Source organism: Alosa sapidissima, chromosome 1, assembly GCF_018492685.1.
Source record: "Alosa sapidissima isolate fAloSap1 chromosome 1, fAloSap1.pri, whole genome shotgun sequence".
Taxonomy (NCBI): Eukaryota; Metazoa; Chordata; class Actinopteri; order Clupeiformes; family Clupeidae; genus Alosa; species Alosa sapidissima.
The window spans coordinates 13,108,253-13,129,204 of NC_055957.1; the positions used below are offsets into that span (position 1 = coordinate 13,108,253).

General features: G+C 50.4%; 1 protein-coding gene across 1 annotated transcript in view; it reads right to left on the reverse strand.

Annotated features, from left to right (window-relative positions):
• Window positions 1-211: 211 nt before the first annotated feature.
• ptch2 (patched 2) overlaps window positions 212-20,952 on the reverse strand; it is a 33,166-nt gene continuing 12,425 nt past the window's right edge. The window contains 18 exon segments of the mRNA XM_042106230.1: window positions 212-2,722; window positions 2,856-3,372; window positions 3,490-3,883; window positions 8,387-8,529; window positions 8,704-8,841; window positions 10,300-10,580; window positions 10,702-10,882; window positions 11,023-11,165; window positions 12,242-13,005; window positions 13,143-13,261; window positions 14,230-14,355; window positions 14,513-14,605; window positions 14,802-14,957; window positions 15,196-15,327; window positions 16,625-16,772; window positions 17,367-17,488; window positions 17,675-17,870; window positions 20,858-20,949. Of these exon segments, the coding sequence (XP_041962164.1) occupies window positions 2,688-2,722; window positions 2,856-3,372; window positions 3,490-3,883; window positions 8,387-8,529; window positions 8,704-8,841; window positions 10,300-10,580; window positions 10,702-10,882; window positions 11,023-11,165; window positions 12,242-13,005; window positions 13,143-13,261; window positions 14,230-14,355; window positions 14,513-14,605; window positions 14,802-14,957; window positions 15,196-15,327; window positions 16,625-16,772; window positions 17,367-17,488; window positions 17,675-17,870; window positions 20,858-20,949 (3,780 nt within the window). The 3' untranslated portion in view covers window positions 212-2,687.

Genomic DNA, 20,952 nt, shown 5'->3' on the forward strand with positions numbered 1-20,952 from the left:
TGAATCTTAAACAGCGGCAGCTCAGGATGTGTCATGTTCAGGAACACAAGATTGCATGGTTCTTCAGACACTGAAATATGAGCCACCAAGATAAACATTCTTTCGATGTTTACTGGGGAAAAAGATTCACATGCTACACCTAGCAGAACACAGCAACAACCCACAAAAGACAAAAGACACTTCTTTTTTTTAATTTGATTTTTTTCTTTAATGTATTTTGTTAGTTAAATTCCTATAAAGGGTGAAGGACAATGATGGTCACACAAGAGTTCTGTTGTTGTTTGTTGAACATACTTTTCTGAAGTCACAGTGTTTTAGACATTGACACAAAAAGAGAACCAAACCATCAACTTTTCATGGAGAAGGAAAGGCCGGGAAACTACACAAAGGTGGACAGCGTCACCTCTCCTTCATATTCCAAGTGTGCTGTTCTCTCCAAAACAAGTAAAACATGGGCAGAACACCCCTTTTCTACCCACTATAGATGCCTTCCCCTGGCCTCAAAACAAAATCAAAAAACAAAACAAAAACCTCAACAACAAATAGATATAATTATATATATATTTATATATAGATAGATTTATATTTATAATATATTTACTCTTTAAAAATAGAACTTCAGTCTAAATGACTAACATCTGTACAAACTACAAAAATAAAAATTTAATTTAAATAATTTATATGGCATGACATACATTTCAAATAAAACTACAAACCCTATGCAGGACCCCCACCCCTGCCCTTTACTTCCTATAATTTACACTCCTGTAGTTTAGCTGTGAATGTAGGATGATTTTTTGACTCTGTTTAGTTCCTTTTCGCGATTCAGTAGCTACTTAAAGTTTCTCGTCTTACAAAAACATAAGCTGCCACTTAAATCTAATACATGTCCCTGCTTTTATTTTAATATAACTGGCAGTGATGTGACCAATACTGAAATATGTGTTTGAGTTGAGTTTGCCTTGCTCCCCACACCTCCTCCCACCTCAAGAAAGACTGCACTGCATGAAGGTATACATAATAGTAAAGCCTTCACAGACACACTGTCTTGAGCCACACCATGTGTCTGCCTTAGTAAGGAGCACCAGAGAAGCCCAAGGCCCACTCCACGGCAAACCCTCTGCCTGCCCTCCCTCCCTCCCTGGCCTTGTGGAAGCCTCGGCAGTGGACGCCGCAACCCTACAGCAGCCAACAAGAGTAAAACAACACAATAGAAAAAAAACAACAAAAAAAAAACTCCCTTTGCATGTATATTCCCTTTCAGAAGGAAATTGGGTGGAAAAAAAAGAGAAAATCTGTCACATATTGCCTCCGCCCGAGTCTCCCTGTGGGATGAGAGATGGAATGACAGACTTTCAGTGCACCCAACTACTTAAAATAACCAAAGAAAAAAAAAAAAACACAACTGAAAACAAAACAAAAAAAACCCCAAAAGGCTTATCTTGCGACTCCTTCAAGTAGTATAAAACACGTCAACTGCAAAATGACACGGAGATGAGGTGACAGCGTAGTGATGGGAGAGGCTGAGGGAGGTGCAGTCAGTGGCGGAGCATCCACCCTGCTGCGCACCACCCATCACAGCCAAGCCCACAGGACTTTTGAAAACGAAAACTGTTCAGGTAACAGACAAAGGAAATGTGCATGTGTGCATCATCAACTAAGAACCAAGACAAGAGGGGATTCAGCTACTGTTAACTGAGTCCCTTTCAATCGTTTTTTTACCATCTAGACATAACTTGTGAACAACAACAACAATTACAAAAACCAATAACAGAACAAATAAAAAATGCCCTTAAATGATAAGGGACCACAAGCAACCACAGAGTGAAGGTATGGTTTCTTAGATGGCTGATGAGGGGATCGTATGGCACACCCAGATCCTGATACAAAAACATGAACATTTGAATGCACAGTTAATCAGAAAAGAACATCATGAAGGCACAATGGCTGCTATCGTTTTCTTTTTTTTTACATTTGCAGATGCAAAGTCTGGAAAAAAACAACAACATTAAAACAAAAAGGAAGAAATCCCACATGATAACTTGCTATTTAAAATATGGAAGAGAATGAGAGTGAGAACAGAGGCCTGGAGTTTCTGCCTGTTTGCATTTGTGCAGTGCAATCAAAGACAAGGCATCACCTTTGAATAAAAAAGAAAAGCCTGCTATTGGCTGCAGTGTAAGATCTTGTTTTTTTTTTTTCAATTTACAATTTGGGGAAGAGGGTACTGCATATTTTCAAGGCAAACCATTTCAAATTTGAAGTGTAGCAGCAAAATAAGAACAGAAACACTGACCTTTAATTTTCAATAACCTAATATTTACCATTTCACTCTTACATTTTTACATATAGCACATTTGTATCTATACACTGGGGGAGACAACCCCCCAAATCCTCTTATACATCTGACTTTTATACAAGAGAATACACACGTTATACAGTACTCTTTTAAATAAGTTTTCCCTCTTTTTAGTATTAAAATATATATTTATAAATTTATTTATATATATTTTTAAAAACAAGACCTTTTAATATCTTTTCTTAAAATAAATCCTCTCGTCTGTGAGGTCTATGTACAGTTCAAAGTGGAGAGGCTGGAGGTGGGGACTTCCCAAAGACAGCCAGAGACAGATTCCAGACAAAAACATTAGGGGTGGGGGGGGGGGGGGGGGGGGGTTGGGTAGCGTCTAGCAATCTTTGGCTGCTTGGATCCAAGGACCACCTGTAACACAAAAGGATGAAAGACAATGCCATAAGATTGGGCGCTAAGTCTGTTTCTGGTGAATCTGTGAGTAACTTTCATTCATGAAATGTCACTGATTTCGTTTTTTTCTCCTCGGAAAAAGCTCAATTACCTAGAGCCTGGTTAGCTTCATTCTGGTTCTTTTCTACAGATTCCAGGTCTTGGAGTTCCAAAGACTCTGTCTTGAAAGATTGTGTGGCTTTCCCAAATGACTGCGAAGTCCTTTTAGTCTCCTCAAAAGAGTCCAGTTCACTGTCTTCAAAGCCCTCGTGCATGTAACCCTGGTACGACCCCGGCAAACTGGGGTGCACTGCTACCGTCACGGAGGCTGTGGCGGTAACCATGGTTACGGCATTGCCGGGCCGCTGCAGTACTCCGGCGCTGTGGCCCGGAACCTTAGTCCTGTTTTGATGCGGCCCGCGGCACTGCTGAGACCCGGTGCCCGAGTGATTAGTCCTCCCAGGGCAGTGGGCCGTGCCGCTGGGCAAATGCTGCCTCCTGGCTCCCTGGTACTCCTGCTTGCCGTCCCATCGGCTGATCTGCGAGCTGACCGAGTTGACCGCGTTTTGGGCTGACTCGCTCATCTGACCTTTCAGCTTGGCCGGCGTCTCATTGTAAGGCTTCACCACCTAAAGAAGATGAAACCAACGATATGCGTTAAGTTTGGGAACTATCCATAAGATTGATGCACTGAATTGATTCCTGAAAATTGAACTTTTTTTGACTGCAGAAACAAAGCTGCTTACTGTGAGTTTGGGGAAGCTGGGGTTCTTGCTGGCCTCGAGCAGGATGCGCGAGGTGGGCACCCCAACCGGCGTTGTGATGTACGCGCTCCGGTCGCAGTACTTGTACTCCTCCTCACCGATCCCCGACGTGGTGGTCGTCTCCGAGTAGTACTCCGAGTCAGAGGACTCAGAGAAGGCCTGCTGGCGCACGCCCCTGAGGTCGTGTCCGCTGTAGTAGCTATGGTGACTCATGGGAGGTGGGAGTGGCTCCGGGGACGGCGTGGCCAGGCGGCTGGCGTTGTCGGCCGGAGTGACCTCAGCCGGCGGGCCCATGAGTGAGAGAAGCACGGGCAGCAGCACGAGGCCGTTCAGGATGCCCAGTAGCGTCAAGATGGCTAACACGGCAAAGAAGTATCTGGACGAGGAACACAGAGAGAGAGAAACAAGGTTGTGGTTAATGGGAGCCATCATTAATGAGGAGTGATGGCTAAAGCAAACACAGGCACACTCAGACAGGGAGAGGAATGTGGAGTAGATGTAAACGCGGCCATCGGGATTCCAGCCCCCCCCCCCCCCCCCCCTTCTCTTTCAGTCTTCCTTTCTTCTTTTTGTCCACGTTCCCTCGGACTACTACGTCCTCTCTCCTGGCGACCTGACAACACCGGAGAAATTCCTAAACTCCATCTTGGAACTGACTGCACTCTTTCTCTCTCTCTCTCTCTCTCTCTCTCTCTCTCTCTCTCACTCGCTCTCTCTCTTTCTCTCTCTCTCTCTCTCTCTCTCTCTCTCTCTCTCTCTCTCTCTCTCACTCGCTCTCTGTCTCTCTTGCTTTCTCTCCCTCTGGGAGCCCTCATCTATCACCACGGCTCTGCCACTTCCTGAAGAAATGTGTTTACATTAGCGAGCACATCCTACGCGTCAGAAACTACTCTGGCCCTCCCCTGTCTCTCCCTCGCTCTTTCTCTCTCTCTCTCCCTTGCTCTCTCCCTCTCTCACTCTTTCTCTCTTTCTCTCTCTCTCCTTCCTACCCCTCCCAGTGGCCCCAGGGTTGCTGTCGCTGCTGCTGCTGCTAATGCAATTTTGTCCTCAACAACTTAATATCCCATCTCAATCAGATCCCATTTCAGCATGGCCAGGGCACACCACTTCTGTGTTTACACTGAGCAGGCCAGGAAGGGCTTTTTTCCCTCCTTTTTGTCTCTCTATTTTTTTTTTTTTTTTTCTTTCATCTTCAGGCATCAGTTCTGTAACACCCCTAGTTTTATAGCACAGTAACTATGTAAGGCATGTAAAGGCACCCACTCTTGAGTCGCTCAATGCTCTACAGACAAGTGGCTGCTGCCTATAGTTACACAGTCACTTTGTAAGCCTGTCCTTCATGGAAAAAGATTGACAGGAGTAGCTCTGTCTGACAGAAGGGTCTGACATGGCAAACACAGAGGCCTGGTCTCTGTGTGTGTGTGCATAATGAAAGGGGCCTGAAAATGAGCTTCTTAGCGGGGCAGAAAACCAGCAGGAAACACCACCCTCCTCCGCCAAAGCCAAGAACATGGAGGTCTGGCTGGCGGGCTGGCTGGCTGGCACCAGGGAGATGGCGCATCTGGCGACGCGGTGGGCTGGGAGCGGCCCCTGGAAACATGTGCGCTTGGATGTCAGAGGGCGAGCGAGCGGGCGAGCGAGTAGTCAGGGGAGCCTGGAATGGGAACAGAGGTGGGGTGGGGTTGCTGGCTGGATAGCGTGCCCATGGAGGATCTCTAGAGAGGAACTGAGTGAGATGCTACTACCACCAGCCGCACTGCTTTGAGGCGCTGGGTAGAGAGCGAGCGAGGGAGAGAGAGAGAATGAGAGTGAGTGAGCACGTCTCTCTGGCTCCATGGTTTCTGTGTGGGGAGCTGGTGGGGGGGGGTGGGGGGCGGGGGTTTTGCCCTGCGTGTCTTGTTAGCTAGGAGGTTTGGGTAATGGGCAACAGAGCCGCGAGGGCTGTCTGTGTCTCTGCGTCTCAGCTCGGAGCACTGAGGGAGGGCTCAGCCTCACCACAAGAAAGAGTGCATCAGAAAATTAGAGAGTACTAAAGTTAAACGCTAACACACACACACACGCACACACACTCACAGACACAGACACATCCATGCACGCGAGAGAAAGAGACAGCTCAGCTCTTTTAAAACACAGAGAAAAGGAATGAAATATGGGCAAAAACAACTAGGAGGATAAAGGGATAATGAAATCCACCACCACTCCCCTCAAACTAACCCACTTAAAGGAGGTTGCACCTCAGATGATTTATAAGGGTTTTTTAAAGCTATATCTCAAGCCTGTCTACTCACAGCTGTACAGAAAAGACTGCTGTCCACTGACCTGTCTTCGTGCATTGGAGCCATGTGTTTACTTTGGCCTTTGGGGCCACTGTCAGGCAAAATGAATCGTAAAACACTGTTAAAAAGATTACAGGTCTGCGAGTAATAGTCCCCACCGAATGTCCATTTTGGAATCTATTTCGGTGTGCTTCTATCACGTTTCTCCATGGGCCCCGGTGGTTTTACTGTGTCACACGGTGCAATCAGTTTAACTAGACTGTAATTACCCAGTGTGGACATTCTGCCCACCTCGGGCTGCAGCCTTGGGCTTTGCAAGGGCCTATTCTAACCTCCGTAGGTGGCCTGGGCCTCGTCTGAGCCAGGGAGGACGAGTTCCGGATTGGAGGAAGGAGTCAAGTTAAACTATAGAACTGGTCAAATTTGGAGCCCTAAGCCTGCTCTCACTAAGCCCCTTTCTCCTGCCCTACAGTCCCCCTCCACCCCTCCTCCCCCTTTCCCTTCCTCCCTCGCTCGCTTGCTCGCTCCCTCCCTCCCTCCATCTCTCGTTCTCTCACTCTCTCATGACTGCCTCATTAACAAAGCCAAAGCAGACTGCTCGAGTGTGCACTATTTTCTTTTCCAGTTTGCTTTGAAAATCACACAAGAACTGTGTATCTTTGCAAAAAAAGAAAAGAAAAGAAAGAGAGAGAGAGAGAGAGAGAGAGAGAGAGAGAGAGAGAGAGAGAGAGAGAGAGAGAAAAGCCTCAAGCCCGTGTGCCCCTTTGGCCAAAAAGGACCTAATGTAAAAACAGTGTCTTTGTTATTTACACAGTTTGCGTTGGATGTTTAAAGCACGGAGGCCGTAAAACGGGAGAGAAAACGCAGATGAAGACCGAGACCATCTCTGGTCGTCCTGCTCTCCACCTCTGGGTGACTACAAGCAAACACTCTATCTACCCATCCTCTGCACATGAAAAAAGATGGAGGAAAAAGTCACTTGTTTATTTTACTAAGTCAACATTCAGAAAGTGGAGTGTGATTTATTTAAGGGGGGGGGTTAAAAAAAAAAGAAAAAGAAAAAAAAGAAAGAAAGAGAGGGAGAGGAAGGGAGAGAGAAAAAGAGGGGGAAAAAAAGTGAAACCATCCATGGGCCCCGGTTGGGTTAGACCTCCAGAGTAGACCTAGTGTTAGGAATTCTGTTGTTTATATAAACTGTAATCTTTTCCATTCGGAGTCGGGGGTTGGAAGGGGAGGCTCCTCCTGAGTGGGGCTGCCGATCCTGCTCTGCTGTTTATGCAGCGCTCCACCGCCAGGAGATGTTTACAGCAATGTATTTATGCTTCTCTCCAGCTAGAGGGCCATGTTCCCTCGCCCCCCACCCCCCACACCACCCGCAGTCACCCCCCTTCATCTAAACAAGACCTCCCAGTGTGAATGCCCTTGTGCTCGCCCGCTACCTCCACCAAATGTTTCTTCCTCCAACCCTGTCTGCCATGGCACTAGCCTAAAAGCACTTAAAAGCACAAACACAAACACACAAAGCTACACACAGGCACAAACACACACTCACACAAACACACACTAATACACACACTCATGTGTCCTTCTTCTCTCTCTCTCTCTCTCTCTCTTTCTTTGTTCCTTTTCAGTGGGAAAAGTATCCTTTCACCATCTGACTTGATTCAAACACTTGGAGAATGTTTGAACGGCCACAATGCCAAGAAGCCACCCTGAGCGTATTTATACTTTCTGACGTGCTGCTCCGCTCAGCTCAACGCAGTGCTGCACTGCTCTGCTCTGCTCTGCTCCGTTCTCTAAGTAAGCGATTTTTATGTCATGGGCCTGTTTGAGGCGGCTCTCTCAAGGTTGTGGTTGGGTTCCAGCGGAGGCCCAGATTCAGCTGAAAAACTCTGCTATTGGCCTCTCAGTGAGGGGAACGGTTGAGCGCTGCAGTGCAAGGAAGCCAAAGCTCTTGGTTGGGGGGGCGGACAAGGGGTGTGTGTGTGTGTGGGGGGGGGGGGGGTGTTAGTGATTTCTGGTTGGAGAGGGAGTGACCAGTTCAATCCCAAATCTGGGCAGGGCCTAAATGCCTTTATGTGGTTTAGAGCTGAGGGAAAAAAGGCTATCAACTGGATAATTGGACAGTTGACCAATTCCTCTAGAGACAGATTGTGTGTGAGTGTGTGACACAGGGTTTGTGTGTGTGTGTGTGTGTGTGTGTGTGTGTCACCCATGAGTCACCACCCAGTGGGTAGAGTATTTACATGTTTATGAGCAGCTGCTGCACACCCTTGATGTTTTCTCCATTTGTTGTGCACCGAGGGTGTTCAGTGTGTGGGGTGGGAACGGGTAGACACAGTCAGAGGCAGAGTGACAACACCAGGTGAGGAGAGGTGGGAGGCAAACATTCCCACCTGTACCCTCATCTACAGCTACCCCCTCTGAACACACACATAAACACACACACACCTTCCTCCCCAGGCCGGCAAGCTGGCTGACAACTGTCTTAATAGTTCAGCTCAGCACCCCCCCCAACCCCTTTCCCACACATACACAAAGCACTAACGGGGGATGTAGGGGACTGAAGCCAGAAATGGCAGAGTCGGCCTTGGATGCCTCACCTCATGATGAAGTCGAATTCGGAGCCGGCCAGCATGAGCACCCCCAGCAGAGTGGAGATGGCGCCGTCCATCACAGGGGCGAACATGTGCTCCAGGGACACGGCCGAGCGGGTGTTCCTGTCTCCGATGGCCGTAAGGAACCCCTGCGGGAAAAAAAAATGCACCCAGAGACGCTCAGTCTGACGCCCGTGTCACAAAAAATAACACAAGAGAGCATCACCTTGTGACGAGACAGCTGGGCCAATGTCTCTGTGTGTCATTAAAGGAGTACCAAGAATGCTGGCCATGTGAAGGGGACAGGGGCGTCGGGTTCTTACCAGGGCGATGTGGACGGTGAACTCCACTCCGATGCCAACAGAGGCGATGAGGATGACCACGGGAATGGCGCTGAGCTTGATGCCAATCAGACCCATGATGCCAAAGAGCTCCACTGTCATCATGGCCAAGATAAACACCTGTGAGAGGGAAACAGAAGTGTGGGTTAAACCAGTTCTTGTGCAACATCTCATCCCAATTACAAAGACAGGGTCAGAACAACACAGGGACCTTTTTCTTTTGGTCTCTTTCGCTCCACTTAGGAGTAATGGCTTATGACCGGCCCTCTAATGATAACAGTGTAGGCTCTCCAGGCCTGCCACTATTTTCCACACACATGTGGTTTGTAGCCCCAGAAATCCTGCATCTCCACCCCCCACGTCATCTGCCTTACTGTATCAGGTTACACTCCGGACCACCACCCAACCCCCCGGCCCCCCTCCCTCTCCCGTCTCTGCTTTCAGCGGTGGGGAAGTGACTGACACTGTGGGACAAAAGAGAGCAGGAGGACTTGGCTGCTGCCCCCCCCGCCCCCACCACCACCCTTCTACTCCATCAGCCCCTCTGACGTTACTTCACCACCGACGTGCTTCTCCTAAAAATCATTTCCTCCATTTTTTCTCATCTTTCGCTTGCCCCCCCCCCCCCCCCATCAAGAGCAAACAGGAGACTACCCAGGAAAAAAAACTCTTAGCCTTTTTTCAAGCCTTTGATGTTGGCAGGGGTCCCAATTTGGTCACGCTTAAGTTGGAGATGGTAAAACCTGTTTTTATTGCGGCCACATATACGCAGTGAAACTGTAGAGGACAAGAGCAGAGAGACAGGCCAGAGACAGTAGGACTGCACATGTGTGTGTGTCCGTGTCCATGTGTGTGTGTGTGTGTGTGTGTGTGTGTGTCTGTTCTGGAGAGAGGGTGAGAAAGGATGTTTGAAAAGCAGGGCCACTCAAAGCCCAATGCACACTGCCCTAGATTAATTCTTTAGCATCTGGCGTGTCGCTGCCAGCAGAAAGTAACGGTCACCAGCGTCCCCTCTCTCGCCCTCAGACCCTCCCTATGTGGACACATGGTACCCACCAGCCTGTGTGAAATGTTTCCCAGCCGCTGAACTGACAAGGAGTTCTCCCTACCAGCCCCTCTTCCCCCACACCGTGCACAACCCACCACCATCGCCACAACAACCCACCCCCCAGGCTGATGGATGGGTTTAGCAGGCCAAGGTCGCGACTAGGCAGATCCGTCCTGTCCCCAAATTATTTGGACAAAGGCATTTTGAGGTAAAAGCCTTCAGGAGAGCTTTGCCGCTCTTTTGCATTTCCTATTTGGAAAAAAAAAAAAAACCTTGCAGTCCCCATTAGAATGACAAAGGGGGTGGGGGTTCTGTGTGTGTGTGAGAGAGAGAGAGAGAGCAAGAGAGAGAAAGCAGCACCCTCTGGCCAACCCACTAAGGTCCTCCCTGGTGAAGGGCCCTCCAAGGCAGGCTTATTGAGCTGTGCTGCGGGGATAAAGGGAAGAGTGGAGAGAGAGTGGAGAGAGAGAGGAGGGAGGGAGGGAGGGAGGGAAGAAAGACAGAACAAGCTGAATGGAGGAGTGACTTACAATCACGCCGGCGGTCCAGGGGTTGAGGAGGAGGAGGGCGCAGACCAGGAAGGTACAGGCCAGCACCACACTAACGGCCAGCAGGAACCAGTGGCGCAGGCCTATGTACTGCTCCCAGAACAGGAAGGGGTAGCCGTTGGGGTAGTTCTGGATGCCCTTGCGGCTGAACTCCTCGCAGATGGCGCGCACACTCTCGATGGCCTCCACGAAGTCCGATGCCTGTCGCAGGCCGTTCAGGTAGAAGGGGAACTGGGCAAACTCCAGCGGCTCGGCGGCGGGGACTAGAACCGAACAGAACAGAACAGAACAGAACATGAGTTTACCTCCAAACAAAGTAATCACACTCAGTACTGAGCCTCCTTGTTTGGGATGTGGAGCGAAGGGTCAGGAAGAGGCACTCACTGCGCAGGTTCTCCCCGGTGGTGTCGTACTTGTCGTGGATCCACTCGTGTGGGTTGGGGTAAAAGTTGGCCTGGGAGGCGGCATAGCCCAGGGGGTCGTTGCTGACCCACACTGTGAGGTAGATATAGAAGACCTCCGCCGGGATCAGGCCGTCATCGTCCACCAGACGTCTGGACGTCAGCTAAAAAATTTTTTTTAAAAAAGGGCAAAAATGACAAAGAGTTAGGACGAAAGCAATGATGAAACTAAGCTGACTGCAGAAATGAGAACACAATGCCCTGAGGCCGGCTAAGGGGGAGAGGATGTGGGCGGAGGCCCCACCTGGCTGTAGTTGAAAGGGTCCTTCTTGGAGCCCGTCTGGATGAGGAGCTTGTAGGCCAATGCGCCGTCCTCGCTTCCGTTGCGGTAGCTGTCGTGAGTGATTCTGCCAGCCTCCCAGTCTGCGTCGAATGTGGCCTGGAGTCCTGAGAGAGAGAGAGAGAGAGAGAGAGAGAGAGAGAGGTTGAGTGAGGGGTCTGGCCTTCAGAGTACCATAAGCAGCCAGGGAGGCCGTTTCCAAGCCTGCAGAGCGGCTCCCATGCCAACAAGGACACAATATGATTGGTGCAGTCTGTGCTACTTTTGGAGAGAAGTTCAACACCCGGGAAACTGAGATGAAATTTTTAGAAAAACAAATTAAAATTCATTTTGCTTGGAGGAAATACACACACACATATGCACACACACACACACACACACACATCCATGCACGCACAGACACACACACACTGAACCACACATGGATACACAAACAGTCTCTTGCTACCCCCTCCTCTCTGCGTCTTTGTGCCTGCTACTCAATATGTGTGTGTGGGCTGAATAAACTAAGCAGCAAAGCCTTTCGTGTTCCCTAAATTACAAAGTCTGACAACAGCTGAAAAACAGTTTCCACAGCCTTTCTATAATTACAGAGATCTCCTCACAAGAAAAGGAAATAGCGCGGGGGGGACAGGGAGTGGAGCGCCAGCCAAGGCCTTTCAAGTCCCTCCAATTTCCACATGCTATTGAGGAGGCAAGTTCCCTTTCTATCACTCGGCTTTGCCGCCCAAGCGTCACCCAGAGAGGGAGGAAAGGAAGAAGGGAGGGATGGGAAGGAGGGAGGGAGAAGCCTGATTGGAAGAATGGTGGGAGAGGTCAGAGGCTGAGGCAGATAACCCTTGACCTTTCCCCGGCCACCCCACCCTGGGTGCTAGTGGGTGAGGCAGAGAGAAAGAGGAGGAGGAGGAGGAGAAGAGGGAGAGATGAGTGGCGGCTTTGAACTTTCCCTGAACTCCTCCGCTCACCTGCAGCCTCGGCCCCTGCCTCTTCTCCCACTAAAACCAAGGGGTGGCACACAGGGTCTGACCCTGGAGGGACGTTTCGCCTGATCATTAAAAGCCTTGGAAATTCCAGCTTGTCCCAAAAAAGACAAAGGATAGCCAACATGTTCCACATACACACACACACACACACACACGTGCGCGCGCATTGGAGGGAATGGGGTCGAGTTAAGTCCATTTACCTCGCAGCCAGTCCTGGAAGAAGTGGAGCCACATTCGGGGCAGCTTCTGGTCACTGTCGCGCACCACGTACTTGACCGAGTTGAAGGCATTGTGGATCTGCAGGAGCTCGCGCTGGGAGCGTGCATAGTCGAAGCCATCCATAGTGACCAGGTACATGTTGTAGAAGGAGAAGTACTTGAACTGGGCCGCAATGAAGTCGTACTCCTTGGTGTCGCGCGGCACGATGTCGGTCAGGTAGAGGCCGTCGTGCACCATGGTGGTGCCGTAGAGGCTGAGACCCAGCAGCGCCACGAACACCACCACCACCACCGTCTTGGTCTCGGGCTTAAGCAGCAGGGGCGCATACTTCTCCCGCGCAAAGCTGGACAGGTTCCAGCGGAAGAAGGGCAGTGGCACGCAGTCGCGGCCTTCCTTGGGGTCCTCCACCTGGGCCAGGAGGTCCCGCGTGGAGCTAGACGGGGTGAAGAGCTGGGAGCCATAGGCGTCGGAGGGGGAGGGCGGGGCTGAGGGTGCGGAGGGAGGCGAAGCAGGGCCCACGATGACCGATGCCGGGCCGGTGGAGATCTGGGAGGTGGGCGGCAGGATGGTGACGATGTGCTGGCCGGCGGCGTCGCACTGCGTGAAGGCCTGCACGGTGGTGGTGATGTGTGTGCTGGTGGTGATGGTGGAGCCCGTGAAGGTGGGCGTGGGCGGCGAGCGGCCGTGGCTGTCGCTCCCCGAGAACTCCTGCGGCTGGATCTGAATGACGCGCGAGGAGCAGGGGCTGCAAGACACAGCGGTGAAGACGCATTCAGTCAGCCGATAATACCCAAAAACAACAACGAAGAAAAGAAAAGAAAAATATCCAAACAGCCACAGCAGCAGAATGTGAGGTTAAAAGGTTAAAGGTGAGGGGGTTACCTGTAGAAACAGCAGAGGATATCCAACCGCTTGTCTTCACGGCGGTGCAGGTCCAGGCTCAGGATCGCAGGAAAGATGAGCAGAACCATGGCAAAGTTAAACACCACCACAATGGCAGCCTAGAGAGAGAGAGAGAGAGAGAGAGAGAGAGAGAGAGAGAGAGATGTCACGGCAAGTAGCCAAGTCTCTTGTTTCGTTTCGCTCAGGTCTTACACCCAGCCCCACAGCTGGCATCTGAACTTGACAAAAACGCTCTCTACATTCAGGCTCCCTCGCTGTTTTAGTGCCTCGGACTGAATCCCAGAAAGTAAAAAATGCCCCCTAAATCAACTGGTAACCCCCCTCCCTTCTCCTCCTCCTTCTACTCCCTCTCTCTCTTTCTCTCTTTCTCTCTCCTATCCAGAAAACAGTCAACAACCCGGGGAAAGGGGACTCCCAAGGCCGCTGCTGCAAGCCTGAGCAGGACCCCACCCCCTTTCCCTCCTCCGCTCCCTCCTCCGCTCCAAACCCTCAGGCTGACATTATATTCCGTATCATTACACTGCGGACCACCCAGGGTTAGCTGAGGGAGATCACAGGCCCGCAGTGTGACGGCCGGGGTGATATACTGATCTATTCGCCCCTGTCTCATTACTGTTCCTCTCCTCTCCTCCGCGTCCCCACCACCTCCCCTCCCCACCCACCTGAGAGAAAGATCCTACCCCCCCATAACCTCACACACACACACACACACACACACACACACACACACACACACACACACACACACACACACACACACAGAGCATGGGGGGACAAATCTGAGATGAACAGAAGGGAGAGGCAGTAAAAAAAGAGAGAAAAGAACAAAGGCTTCTCTACCCATTCACATCGTTTATTAAAACTGCTCTTTCATTCCTTTTTCCCCTTCCACTAACCCCCCTTCCTTCTCTCTTCTTTAGCACAGTGAGCAGGCAGTCCTGCCAGGTTGGTTGGGCTGTAAAAATCACCAGCAGTGGACTTAAGGATTCAAGTGGAACTGTAAACACACACACACACGCACACATACACATACACACATACACATACACACACACAGGGCTCCTACCTGCAGAGAGAACGCTCTCAGGGCTGGAATGGGCACCAAGGCAGCCATGAAGAAGGCGATCATGTTGTTGATGGAGGTCAGGGCCACGCTGGTGCCAGTCCGGCGCAGGCAGTCTCCCGTCCGGTCCTGTGGAAAGTGACCAGTAGGGAGGACAGCAGAGGAGAGGAGAGCAGGGGAGAGGAGGACAGGGGAGCGTTAGCAGAGAGCAGCAGCAGTCTCGGCCCAGCTGATGGTGCTGAGTGGAGCTGGAGCGTGTGCTGTGTAACCGTAGCAGGAGCCTTGCCTTGAAGGGGATGTTGGACGCCGTCTCTGTGAAGGAGTGAGCCAGCAGGAACATGTCATCCACTCCGATCCCCAAGGCCAGAAACGGAAGCACCTGACAGGGAGTTCATCACACACACAAAAACACACACACACACACACACACACACACACACACACACACACAGTGTTAAAAGGAGAGTACCAGAGATGAGGAATGTGCCTGCATTTTTCTGACTAAGTGTGTAGCGTATGTGAGTGTTAATGAGTGGATGAGTGCTTGCGTTTTTGTCTTTGTAGGGAGTGGTTACCTGTGTTGTGGCTGCATTGAAGGAGAGGCCCAGCAGAGAGCACAGTCCCAGACCGGCTGCTACTGACAGAGCCACGAGCAGCACCCCGGCCAACCCCACAGCACCCTGGGACTTGGCACAGTCCCAGCGCAGCATTGTCACACAGGCGTAGGCCAGCTATACACACACACACACACACACACACACACAAAGAGTTGAATCACATGCTGAGTGGAAAGCACAATCCCTCCCCACTCAATGAGCACATTAACCGCATCACCACAAAATGACGCGACACATTATACTTTCATATAAAACCCAGCCACCAGTCAGCCCTCATGATATATGACACGAGCGTGTAATCGATTGGGCCGCCTTTTAGCGGCGGCTGGCGGCTTTCTCCCGGGCACCTTACCATGAGTAGGTAGCCGCCGGCCACTCGGATGACGCTGACGTCGGAGAAGGACTTCATGATGTCGTTGAGCGTGGTGGTGGAGAAGGCGTGCACGCTGGACGAGGAGTTCTGCGGGACGCTCTGGTGGGCCACCTGCACCGGAGAAGCACACAGAAAACACACCGAGACGCTTCAGTCAGCCGACTTCAAAAAGCGTATTATATTCACAGCGCAAATATTGACCCGTGCCCCAAGTATTGGATTGGTTGTCGTGACATAATATTATGCCGTGGACAGGACCTCCTCTGCCTGTCCACAGGAGAGTATTTTTAGTGTAAACTCAGCGGTGCCAACAGTGCCTCACAGTCATGCAGGAACAAAAACAACACACACACACACACACACACGTGTGCGCTCACACACACACGCGCGCGCACGCGCACACACACACACACACACACACACGCACACACCCACACACAAAAATGTCTTTGTTTGCCTGTTTGTCTGTATGCCTTGACATGCAATACAGACAGAGCTGCACAACAGCAAGTCAAAACACACCTCACACCACACACCATTCAGCGCCTATATTTATTTTTTGAGCCCATAACAAACAAACAAGGGGGGTCTGGTTGGCCCCTATGGAGACTGACAAGCCAGAAATAATGACCACAGATGCCAGGGATCCGAGGTCGCAGGGATCAAATGCGATCACATGGTCTCTCAGGCTACTCCGTCAGCGCCATGAGCCGACCACAACTTCAGCCCTGCACTTTGTTTTTACAGTGACCCTCCCCCCTTTTCCTCTGTCTCCTATTCCTCCTCTCTCTCTTTCTCTTTCTCTCTCTCCCCCTCTCTCTCTCTTTCACTCTGACATTCTCTCTCCTCACCCTCTCCTCCATTGAGCGAGCCCTGGGCATGGCTGGAGGTACAAGCGCGCTGCCCCTCCTCCAGTCAGCGTGCTGGGTGTCCGCTATCACAAAAACAGCTTGTTCCTATAACTGGGAGTCTGTCAGTGGCCTCCTAGGACGACTCCGTTTACTAGGCAGCTGAGGATTGATGGAATTCAGGCAGACGTTGCGCTCCCCTGGCCTAAGCAAAACAAGCCGCCACACCAGAGCGATCCCTCCTACCTCCACCGCCTCCAACACACACGCACGCACACACACACACACACACACACACGCACACACACACACACACACACACACTGAGAGTTCCTCCTAAACTAGTGTTTCCCTTCTCCCTGTGCTCCTCCCTTGTAGGCAGGTAAGCTCAGGATAACGTTAAAGACCTCTGGCTAACCTGCTTCTTATGCTCCCTACGTAACAGAAGAGAAAACACACGAAAAAACAACGCACGATGGCTTGGATTTGGGTCAAGATACAGAAGCTGCAGGAGAGAGGAGAGAGAGAGAGAGAGAACAGGAATATGAACAGGAAATTACCTCAACAAACTTCCTCTGCCAGGACTCCAGGATAGCGGTGGCTTTGTCTTCGTTCCAGTTGATGTCGTGTATCTCGTAGTCGTCCTTAAAATGCTCATAAAGTTGCTTGGGGCTCATGAGCAGGAACATGGTCTGGAGGGCCTCCGCACTGAAGGAACATGAAAGACATTTCATTGAGATATACTGGGTGTGCTACTTTGAACCAACGCATAACAACAACTCGCCATGAGACTTCCATTATCATCTCACGCTGTTGGTTGTGCACAAGCCTGACTCAGTTTAGATATGGTATCCATCTATTTTGATTAAAACAAGCACTCAAATCACAACATGTATTGGATTTCACCCTCTGTTTGTGCAGCGAGCCCTTTGAGAGAACCCTTTCCTTTGGCCTAAACACAACGTTGATATGTGTGTCATGGTTGTCCTTAGTTTGTATTCAGACCTCTTTTTACACTCTCTTTTTCCCCCCTGTGTCTGTATAAGAGTTGACCTCTGTTTTTTTGCATTCCACACTACAGATCCATCCGTGCTTTATGTGGCTGTCCATCATGTTTAATTGGTCTATCCTCCGCTGGGGTCAGGGAAGGAAACCGATCCCGCTTCATACGAGGCATTCCATGGATGTGTGAGGTTATTAGGGGTCCGAAGGATTCCTCGCCCGCTCCTCCAGGCCTCCACTAGAGACGCCCACCCACAATCCCCCCCACTCACCCCTCCCTGCCGGGCTGTGCTCTCTCACCTCTGCAAAGCATTCTGGGTATCCTTTGCCCTGCCACCCAGGATCAGCTCCTCCTGCCAGTGCATAAACTTCTTTGAGAAACCGTGGCAACCACCCTGCAGCTCAGAGGCAATGTCGGGACTCTGGAGAGCAAAGCACCACATTTCATTAGATCACCACCCTCTTCTGGTCATTCAACTGTGCACACTAAAAAAACAATACTATATATATATATATATATACACACACACACACACACACACACACACACACACATACACACACATATATACATATACATATATATATTAACTAATGAAACTTCCTACCTGGCGTTGCTCTTTGTTGGGGGCGCTGTTTGGGCAGTCGGAGTCGCTGGGATTGAGGCAGGGCCTGTTCATGTAGGCATGTCCCACCTGGGCCTTGTCCAGCATCTCCTTGAAGCCCTCCAGGGAGGTGAACTGGCTCAGCTCCTCCATCAGCTTCAGAGGGTCCAGGTTCATCCACTGAATGTCAGGCATCCCCCTGTAGCAGATCAAATCCAGAGTTCAGCTTATGGGGCGCCCACCTCAAACCGTTTCAATTTTATTCTCTTCTCCTCTTTTCCTCATCTCTCTATTCTCGTCCCCCTCCTTGTCCTCCTCCACACCTCCTCCTTCCTTCCTCGACGTCAGGCAGCTTGTTTCTGGGCTCGCGCCTCGCGGCCGGCTCTCCCTGGTGGAGGACTGCAGATGCGACATAAAGTAGCGTTTATTATCCTGTTACACGGAGGAACATAATGCGCCGGCAGGCCGCGGGCTCCTGTCTCTTAACTCTGTGCATCGAGTCATAACAATTACCCCTGGCTCTCAAACATCTTGATAAGGCCCCGACGGGGCTGTGGCTGGGGGCCGGGGACCCAAGGCTGGGCGGGGCAGGAGGAGGAAAGCCCGGCACTCTCCCCATCTCTCTTTCTCTTTCTCTCTCTCTGTCTCTCGTTCTCTCTCCTGCTGCTCAAGGCTCACAGGCGTTCACAAGCTCCCGGCTCAAAGAGACGCCCTAATCCCGAGGCTTTTTTACCCCCCTTTTGTGCGTGCGTGTGTGTGTGTGTGTGTGTGTGTGTTATGGCGCTATCGCTAGTCCCGCCCTCCCCGCGGAGCTAAATTTACAATATTCCTCCGAAGAGAAGGTAATTATGTGGCCTGTGGGATCGCAGCCTGGTGTCGGCTGACAGTTTTAGCCAGCCAAGACGACTCGGAGCACTGTATTTAAGACACAAGTTCAAGGCCAGAGCCTTGTAGGCAGGAAGTACCTTAAGCTCTGAGGGCTCGCCTGTGTGTCAGGGAGCCTGCCACACTGTCCACCATTAGCCAACTCGGGGAGGGACAACATGACCTCAGCCACAAAGAGGCAAATTTGAATGGCTCTGTTTTTACTTGTAATGGCATGCACTTTTTTCAATGGCCGATAATTCACATGTGGCTTATATGTGAGCATTTATCACCTCATGTACTGCTTGTGAACAAGAAATGATTTTACAAAGGGAGGCTGGATAGGACAGCGTCACTGAAGCAGAAATGTAGCCAGACGAAAAACACAACTTCACTGTTTTGACAGTTACAGCACTTCAAGTGAACTCTTCACTCAACCTCGAAAAGGAATCGTTTTCCCCTGTCTGAAACTCTTTCTGTCTGGGCGCATTCCCACATGAAATAATCCACATGCAAAATGACGTTAACCTCAGGTTGATCTACGAGCCACAGAATGTGGGGGGCCATTTTCTATGGCCAGTGCTGGAGGGTGGAGAAAGAGAAAAGAATAAAGAAAGAAAGAAAACAGTAAAAAAGTGTCCTCTCTCTCTCTCTCTCTCTCTCTCTCTCTCTCTCTCTCTCTCTCTCTCTCTCTCTCTCTCTCTCTCTCTCTCTCTCTCTCTCTCTCTCTCTCTCTCTCTCTCTCTCTCTCTCTCTCTCTCTCTCTCTGGGCACAATCTAGCTCCCTCCAATAATTCATGAAGAGTGGCTTCAAATAAAGCTGGTCCTCTCCCATTCCCACATACCAAGCGCCTTTGCTCCTGCTTGCAAAGAGAGGCTCCTTTATCTCCTATTTTTTGCTTGAGTGAGTCGGCCTAGGCCCTTTTGTTTTTCCATAGATTGCTGCTCTTTGTTCTCAAGTTTTTTTCTCTCTCCCTCTCCTCTTTCCCTCTCTCCCTTGATCGCTCTCTCTCTCTCTCTCTCTCTCTCTCTCTCTCTCTCTCTCTCTCACACACACACACACACACACACTCACTGTCACTCTCTCTCACTCAGTATTAAAAAAAATGGTTGAATTCAAGCGGAAGCCAGGACATTAGCCTCACTGGCTACCCTTTCCTCCCTGCAAACATGCTAGAAAAGAGGAAATGAATCCTGATGAAGAGAAGGTATTCAACACTCAAAAGCTAAGATCATTGCAAGCTTAAGTCCTTGCATCTTCAGTCACTGCTTTTTAAGTTAGCACAATTACATTTTCAAAATGGAAAGTGCTAAGTCCATATTTAAAAAACAAATAAGTGTGATATTCTCCATTAAGATACATTTATATAGTTTCTTTGGGGGAAAATGTTCTATCTTACCAGATTCAGTATTCTGGGATATATGTGTGAAAACTCTTAAGAGAGGATGTTTTGGACGAAATGCACTGTTCATTTTGTCTCTCCCCACTTTCTCTGTCTCTTTGGGCCCACTACTTGAATAATGCCCATATTTATTTGTTGGACTTACAGCTCGGAGCCCAGGCGATTACCATGAGAATGCGCAGTGTTACCCAGTGCTGACAAAGCTGGGGCACCCTCCGGGCCCCCTCACCGATGGACACTCACTCGTAAACTGAAAGAATGCTTACCATTGTCTGACCCAAAGACTCCCCTACCCCCCCAAACCCCCCCCCCCCCCCCCCCCCCCCCCACCACCACCCCACACTCTCGCACACCCCCTTCAACCAACCCACCCACCCAGTAGCAGCCATCTCCTCCCCTCCCTCTCTCTCTCTTTCTCCTCTCTCTCTCTCTCTCTCTCTTCTCCATTAGGGCTCCCTCTGGCAGGCACCCCAGGAGGGAGGGGCCTCACCGCGGGGGTGTTAGAGGGGCTCGGCAGAGTCTGGTAAAGCCCCCTCAACGCTCCGATGACAGGACAAGCGCAAGGCGACGACTGAACCAGGCTCTGCTTATCAGCGGACTAAATGGAGCCTTTGCTCCAGGCTTAATGTGGGGAGTTTATTGCTGCCAACACTGTAGTTGGGCTGACATGACGACCCCCTTGTTACAGGAGTGTGCAAGAATCAGAGGGTCAAGTGAGCTTAAGGAGCCTGGCTCATGTCCCACATATCATGCATGAAAAACAAAAAACCCAACAACCACATTTGTTCGACAACAGCTGTCAGATACCCTGCAGTGACTTTCCTGGTCATCGCAATGCTAGCTAGCTAGCTTGTGGTGACGAAAAGGATAAAAAGGAGGACTAAAAAAATGCCTTCATGTGATTGGCTGGTTAACTTACGGTAAGTAGGCTGAGCCTCCCTGCAGTTTAGAGCCTTCCCAGAAACAATCCAGAGGGGTTATAATCATACACGGGAAGAGCTTGTCAATCATCTG